The following is an 8,519-nucleotide window of genomic DNA, read 5'->3' as shown; positions in this document are numbered from 1 at the left end:
TTTGATCTCAACACACTTATCATGATTAATACTCAATTTATTTATTTATTTACTTTTACTCGCTTGGCAATCGGCCAATAAAGCACAGACAATTTTGCCGTCGTATTTATTTTTAGACAAGTTAGTAGACAACGAGGAGGGAAATCACAGTTTTAGTGGTGGAAAGTTACGACAAACAAAAGGATTCAGGTAGGGATTGAAAACCCGAACCACATGTATGCCCAGTCGGGATTCGAACCTGAGTCACTGAGGTGGAAAGTATCATACGCCAACATGAGTGTTTTTTGGTGTCAACATATAGGTTTGATGTCCGGTTCGGTCTTGTCTCTGACTCGATAATCTTTAATAACAATATCAAACCAAATGGTCATACTCAAAGTCGGCGTCATAATGGTACGATTTGATGTTCCCTGAAGCAGAGCACGAACAGACATGTTGAGCTGAAGTCCCTTAACTAATGGGCATACAAATTGCATGAAAAAGCTGAAGATTGAGAAGAGAGATAAACCTCGTGAAGGTTTTTAGCTCCACTCCCCTTCAGAGGCCCGATTGAAAGTTCTGTGTGTTTCAAATAATCGGTCGGGATGCTCATACCATTATACCAGCAATGAGTCAAGTGTATCTTGTAACACATTAAAGCATAAATTGCAACGACCGAAAGCAGAATAATTTCAAACCAAACACATTTACTCACATAAGTCTATTCTATTAAATTTGCACGATATTCTTTGTTGTCATAAAAGGGAGACTCTATAATGGCCATAATTAAATTACAAAATTTATAACAAGGAATTTTCCTTTAAATAAAAAAAATTATAGGCCTAAAATCCATAGCCATATCAAGTGAGGAATTGATGTTTTCAGAATGTATATAAATTCCACTTCCTAATTCGTTCGCACAAATTGCAATTTCGTTCCCACGAATTGCTATTTCGTTCCCACGAATTGCTAATTCGTTCCCACGAATTGCTAATTCATTCGCACGAATTGCCATTTCGTTCGCACGATTTCCTAATTCATGGGAACGAATTGCATCCGGGAACGTGCCAGTAATTCGTGGGAACAGGTTGGTAATTCGTGGGAACATATTAGCAATTCGTGCGAACGAGTTAGCAATTCGTGCGAACGAAGTAGTAATTCGTGGGAACGAATTAGTTATTAGTAATTCGTGGGAACGAATTAGTAATTCGTGCGAACGAATTACTAATTCTTTCGCACGAATTACTAATTCGTGCGAACGAATTACTAATTCGTGCGAACGAATTAGTAATTCGTGCGAACGAATTAGTAATTCTTGCGAACGAATTAGCAAACTCCGGGCCGGGCTTCATACTATGCTGTTTGAATCTTAAACTCCATTTTCCTTAATGACAAAAACTATTTCTAAAGAGAGACTTGTGGGGTAGATTGTCCATTGTACGCTTACTGCCTCATAAGGAACAATGGGTATGTACATGTACTTTGGAACAGTTGTCGCCACTGAATGACACTGTCAACATCGTAAAGAAATGCGATAGCCTTTTGATATCCTTAAAAAAGTGCGACCCAACAAACCCCCCAAACAACCCGCAAACACAAACCGAAACTTGACAAAGAAACAAGAAACACAACTCAACAAACATAGAGTTTTATCACCCCACCTGTCCGTTTAGGATAACCTATGATCCTACTATCGAGGGCAGGGTCCGGAATGAGTGTTCCCAGTGTGTGGTGATTGGTTGATAATTACGACAGCTTGCCCATACCCGAATCCAAACATAAACACCCATAAATATTAGCAGAGTTTATTCTTATCTCTATGTACGGAGAAAATAAGATGATAAAAACAAACTAAACACAAATTGACACGCTTGTTTGCAAATGAGTTTAAAATAAAATGTGTTCACCGAAAAACATCACTTATACTGAATCGTTCTGGGTTGACAACAAAAATACACATTACTTTACATAAACAAGTTTAGTCCATTTCAGTAATGTCCATCAACCATAGGTCTTTGTGTATAGAAGAACCGACACATTAACGATCGAATAGGCCTACAATACATTGATTAATTAATGAATTAATCGAATTTGTATCATAATTTGTATAGGTGTGTATACTTTATTTAAATTGAATGCAGAATATTCGTATTTAAAAAATAACAAAATTTAATGAAAAGCACAATATTCAATTCAGCCCGTGTCAGAATAATAAAAATACATAGATTTTCTGCAAATTGGATTGGCCTTGCACATTTTGTAATAATCGGCAACGCATCCGTCAAACCGAAATCCTAATCACGTATTTGTAATTCTTTAAATGAAACGTTATGCACATTCATTTATTTGAATGATGCAAAATGAAATCGAATGCTAGTTTAATATTGCGAAAATGAAACCTAGATGTACATCGTTCTCAAAATCATTGCCAAATTGCATACATGTTTACAAATTCAAAGGCACATTTTCCAAAATTGTCTTGGAAAACCTAGAGTAGGTGTGAGATAACTGTATGTCGGGGTGATAATCAGTTAACATCCCCCTTTGTATCCATCGCACTGGTCTTATTTGTGAGCTATGGCAATGGTCCCAACCATGTTGGCACAGTCCCGACGTACAGGGTGAGTAAAAAACACGAAACCCAACTGTCGGGATCATTGTTTTAGTGAAGTTCTGCATGTAGCACTTTCCAAATCTAGGATATGAAAGCTCAATTCATAAGCTTTCTTTTAGGATGAGAATCATTCGTATCACTTAGGCGAGCCATCAGATAACAGACCGTTCGGGTACCGGGTCCGGTATGCTAATTTCTTTCACCCCAATCGGTACGAAGCCAGAAGCCACCCGGTCACTGAAGCGTGACACCCCAATCGGTCCAAACTAGTGACTCAGGGTTTCACAATAGGCAACATAAACTGAAGTCTGGCCATTGTTGGAGGATTATTCGGCCCGCTTGGATTACCAGCGGCAACTTCTATGAAGCTCATCACAGTCATTGTTGCCTACTGGAGGATTAGCGCGTCGCAAATTGGTTCCTTTGTGATGAGCCTGAGCCATGGTGCAGAAGCCTGGTGGAGTTAATCCAGGCCGATCGGTTCCATGCAAGGTCCCAATCCCTTCATCATACTGGGCGGGCTCAACCCCGAACGGTCCGGGGAGGGATTCTAATGTGAGGGCTCGCCTTATGTACTGTTCAAGTTACGGAGTTTTTAACACAACCACCGTTTTAAGGGTCTGTCCACGGATCACAAAAAGTTCAATGTGCTTTCAGCAAAACGAAATCAAATCGCATAAGGATGCGTGTGAATTGTTTTCGTTTTGCTGAAAGAACGCACACCTTTTTTTTTTTTTATCCGTGGACAGAACTTTGAAACGGTGGTTGTGTTTAAAACTCCTTAACTTAAAAAGTACATGAGTGATTGGAATAATTCTTGTACTAAAAGAAAGCTTATAAATTGGGATTTTATATCCTGGAATTTAAAAGTGCTACATGCAGAATTTCACTAAAGTATTGGTCACGACATTCGGATTTCTTTTTTTTTTTACTCACCCTTTATTGTCCTAACCATTGCCATATAGTAAGGGCGTAACGCTTTAATCACAACCAACCTCATTTCCCCCAAAGGATACGGGGTCCGTATTAATTGGTCCCTTTATCTGGCCCATATTCTTTTGTTTGTTTGTCTTGTGTTGATTACTTCTATTTGTTGGCCGTTATATTTGGCTTAATTGTACCATACAAATGCACCAGTAACGTACAAGCCTGCATCCAGCTTCGTTATTTTTCTTTTTATTTTAGCAGGCCTATACTACCAGCTACACTATTTGTTTTATTTAACCATTTCCCCAAAATGTTATAGAGAGTTCTGATATGAACGAGGAATATGAAAACCAAGCCCCAAAACACTTACAATGCGCCTTGAAAATGAGCAAGAGTGCCCCCTATTTTGGAAAATGATACCAGCCCCGCCCCCCTCCCATTTGATTTTACAGACGCCAAGCGTCTGGTGAAAAAGAAACCCTTGTCGACGTTTCACCACAATGTGCCCCCCCTCCACCCGCACCGATGGAAGATGCCTTTTACTGAGCAAGTACCCCTTTTTGGTGATCACCCCCCCCCCCAAGTTTGAAAGCTGCCAAAGCACTTGTAATATTACATAACAGTTATGGTGTATTTTTTTTGTCTCCACGTTTCGATAATAATAAACATTAAATCATCTGTTCAGTTTGTAAACACTTAATCTTTGTTTGCTAACGCACAATATTGTCACGACAGGAAGTTTATTTATGGTCAGAAGTTTGGTGTTTGTTTGCTTGCTGTCGATTTAATGGTTCAACGGCAAATGGCGTACAAGGTCCAACCTGAGGGGACACCTGGGGTGGATACCTTTTTTTGGCGGGGTGGGGGGCACTGAAGGCAAATTATATATTTTTCAATTAAAGATTTTAAACGGATGGAGGAGGGGATCCGGGGGCACGGACATCCGCTGGCGGGTGGGGGTGTGAGGGGTGGAGGTGGGGGGGGGGGGGGGGGCACGTGGCCCCCGTGCCCCCAGTGCTACGCCATTGTGTACATTGGTTAATTTGTTTTATTTAAAGAACAATCTGAGTGGGCCTGATATTTCGATCCTAGTAGTATTTCTCCCAAAACTTTAATTAACAGCAGCTTTGTTTTTATGATAGTAACCACACTGCAAGCTCTTTAAGCACGTATATACGAGCATTAGTTACGCTCGGCTGAAGTATTGTGAAACTTCATGTACATGTAGACTGACGCGTCCGTGTAGAGACATTTGTGACATTGATTTTCAACCTCACTTTGAGGTTTCTGACGTTGGATAGGTTTCCACTGATCAGCCCGTTATTTATTGCACTTCCAAGGCACATATTTTGGGGGTTTATAGTTGTATATAGCGCATAGAAGATTAAAAAGTTGAAAAACTCGTGCTCACTTGTAGGGAGTGTGTGCATGAAGCTGGTCCCACAGAGCGATCTGGTGAAAGTTTTCCAAGTGATGGGTGACTGAGAAATCCTTTACAAAAATCCTGCGTTCAGACGCAGATCCGGAAACTTCCAAAATGTTCCATTCCACTCGGATTCGCCTCGTGGAATGGAACATTTTATCTGTCCCCGAATGAAATTATTCTTACCATTGCACTCACAAACATTCATTATTTGTATACTATTATTATACTGGCTCGAGCTTGTTCGTCTGATCTGGAGGGAATAGGAAGAATCAAGACAGGGCTCGAAAAGGTAACCGTCATGTTTTTGACGAAGGGGCACCCAGGCCATCAAAATGAACAAGGGTGCATGGCGCCATTACGAAAACGCGAATTATAATCGCGTCATTTCGTGTTACGTAGGCTTGGGCCTATGCGTCCTCCAAATACAATGAAACATGGGCGTAGCCAGTTCTCGGCCCTAGGGGGCAAGTGATGGTGCTCAAAGCTAAACTTTTTTTCACCGGACACCCGGCCTCCGTTAAAATCACCTTTTTTTAGGGGGGGGGGACTGAGACTGGACTTCATCTTTCTACGTAGGCCTGTTCAAAACCGAATTCATGGTCATTGTCAGACAATAGTAATCGCTTTGCGCGTTCCACGCTGCTTTGCCAGAAAACAAATCACTGATCCAAGTCACTTTGTTTTCGACTCGCCATGTATAGTAACTTCCAAAGATATCCTTTGAATTGCGACATTGCAGCGTCCAAGATGGCAATTCGTACAGTGTTCCTGGCAGTGCTTCTGCCATACTGCATCATCGCTTTGCCGACTGGGCCACCGGTAGGGCACCATCCCGAGGTCTGCACCAGCATGTCACCGGGGGATCACCATCCTGGCAACACGGCCACTGGCCCTGCACCTTACACCATTGTGGTCAGTAATGACACCATTATATACCGCGGGACAACCCGTAAGAGCAGTGTCGAAAATAATTGGTCGAGGCATATCATTGAACCCATTTACTTCTTAACCCCCCTCAAATAGTCAGTTTGAGTTGTCGCATAGTGTAACCATGCAGTTGACTTAGCGCGGCCCAGCCCGGCCCGTCCCAGCTTATCCAGCCATGTCCACACAGCCGGCAATGACATGTCATAGCCCATGGCTATCAGCCCAGCCCAACCCAACCCATTCCAGCCCGACCCTGCGCAGTTCAGCCCAGCCCTTTTCAGTCCAGCCCACTCTAATCCAATCCAACCCAGCCCAGCCAAGTCAAGGCCAGCCCCGCCCGGCCCATCCCCACCCCCTGCCTCCGATGCCAACCTATGGAGTAGCCAAGCCCAGCCCCACAGCCAAGGCCATCCCTTCTCATTCCATCTTATTCCATCTTAACCCAGCCCAGCCCAGTCCAGCTCAGTACAACCCGGCCTATAGCCAAGCACAGACAAATCGAGCCCATTCCAGCTCACCCTATTCATGCGCACCTATAGCTGACCACACCTTCACCCTTAAGCATCATGATCATAATTCAAACTAAGCTTTTCTTCGTTTCGTCACAACAGTGACAGTCCGTGCAGCCAATCAGGGTGTAACCTTCGCCGGTTTCTTCGTTCAGGCAAGAAGCCAATCAGACTCGGCTAAGACGGATGCTCTTGGAACGTTCAGCAGCGTTCCTCAAAGATCGCAAGTTCTTGCCTGCACCTCTGCCGCGGTGAGAAAGCTATACTCAATTTCTCGATTTACACAATATGCTATTTCCATCAAGTGCTCATCCTCAGAGCAAAATGTTTGTACCATTCACTCATCAGAAGCCCATCAACCGATACACTTGTGTTATTGGTGTCTTATTGTTTTCATGCTTTAGTGGTCGGTTTAGTTTGCGTATAAATTTAGTGATCACAAATGTGGTTGTTCTCTCATTTATAATCGAAAGTGACAACATGCACTCCATCCAACCATGGAGGAATTAAAACATTAGCATATTCAGAGTGTGGCAGACACAATGTGAGGGCGCTGTTTGATTTGGTGAAGACTTTTGTATTTACCCAAACTAAGAGGCGCCTTCATATGCCTCAAATAGTTCGCAATACCTAACGGAGGAATTCTTCCAAGACATTTTAGAGTTAAATTTATCCAATCGATTATATTTCCATTCCACTTTCAACCCTTTTAGTCTAACGGTATTTTTCACTCTAAATTGTTGCTCGGATGAAAGCGAGAGCCTGGTCCCACAACAACAAGAATGCCAAGAGGGAGATAACTGCAACGTGGATGCCGCCATCCGATGATCAAGGATCTGTTGCATTCCAGTAAGTGTTGCTGAAGCTATTCTGTGTATTTGGTTGTCACAAAATCTACGGCTCATCAAAACACAAATGCCTTTGGAAGCAGAATTCTGCGCCGGAAATTGTCCTATAAAAGCAAGATAACTCTGGGATAATTCTTTTCATCTCCAGGGCAACCATCGTGAGGGGTCCAGCCAGCGTGTACTGGAAAGGCGTGAAATCACAGTCTCTGTCGTACAGTGCTGCTCCTAGTCTGGGTATGTATACGGCAGGCCTGTGCCTTGGAGTTTGGGGGATTTCCCAGAAGGAGGTTCGGTGAAAAAGTTCGTCAATAATCTTCTAACTGTATTAAACACCCAGACTCTTCTTGGAAAATGTTGAGTAAAAACGAATTTTATCCCACTAAGTTCACTTTCTGTCTACAAAGTTGAGGAGTTTATCATTAAACAATTTCAGGGGCGATGGGCATATTTTTGTAAAAAAACATGCGTTTTTAAACAGGAGATAGCTATATAGGTTGATGTACGAACCTCAGGTTTGGATATTATTTGACCAGCTAAATCTACAACGACAAAGGTGTGAGCTGAAGTTCAAACGTTGCTTGAATTATTACTGGGTGCCAGTAACTTATCACAACCGTCTTTGGCAATGATGATGTGACATGACGCCATCTAAAGGGTGCCCTCCTGACATATTCTGATGCTTTTCCCTTAAAACAAGGCTTTTGGAACAAACAAAACGAAATGTGTGTTATCATATCATGCCATCCGTAAAACTTTTTGGGACCCACCGAATTCTCGCCAAAAACTTCGTTTTCTGAGTAGGATATCACCACAATATTTCTTCTTAAAAGTAGCCCAAAGATTTGAAAGCAAGCTCTTAATATTTCTTATTGTTTTCTTGCAGTTTCAAGCAGCAACTTCCTCTTGACTTTTGCCGTGTTCTGGGCGATGATGGCGTGACTGTGATTAACGGTGGACGTCTATACCGCCCTCTTGTGATATCATCTGGACAAAAATAATCGTCTTATTCGGAAACGTGCCTCACTCTTTTGGGGAGATTCTGATGAATGGTGCGATGACCCAAAGAAGCGTCAATTTCCAAAAGAGCAACTACAGACAAGTGATTATTGATTATTCAAGCTTTTTTATTGCGAAAAGCTGCATCAAGGAACAAATACTCGGACATAGAAAAAATTCTCAAGCTGCTTTTGCTTATTGCTAAATTGCCACTATTCCGGAAAACAAATACTAGTAAATTGCATTTAAACACTATTTAACCATATAAAACAGAGAGGCTTACTGAAAAGATT

General features: G+C 42.1%; 1 protein-coding gene across 1 annotated transcript; it reads left to right on the top strand.

The window, feature by feature from the left end:
- The first annotated feature begins 5,651 nt into the window (after positions 1–5,651).
- LOC119736698 (putative defense protein) lies at positions 5,652–8,228 on the top strand. The gene is made up of 5 exons (XM_038210712.1): positions 5,652–5,862; positions 6,461–6,634; positions 7,141–7,231; positions 7,379–7,522; positions 8,114–8,228. Exons 1-5 carry the CDS (start codon positions 5,694–5,696, stop codon positions 8,226–8,228), a joined length of 693 nt encoding a protein of 230 aa, XP_038066640.1. The 5' UTR covers positions 5,652–5,693.
- Positions 8,229–8,519: the final 291 nt, after the last annotated feature.

Source organism: Patiria miniata, unplaced genomic scaffold (genome assembly GCF_015706575.1).
Source record: "Patiria miniata isolate m_02_andy unplaced genomic scaffold, ASM1570657v1 HiC_scaffold_3, whole genome shotgun sequence".
NCBI classification, from domain to species: Eukaryota; Metazoa; Echinodermata; class Asteroidea; order Valvatida; family Asterinidae; genus Patiria; species Patiria miniata.
This window is presented reverse-complemented; position numbering and strand designations above follow the sequence as displayed.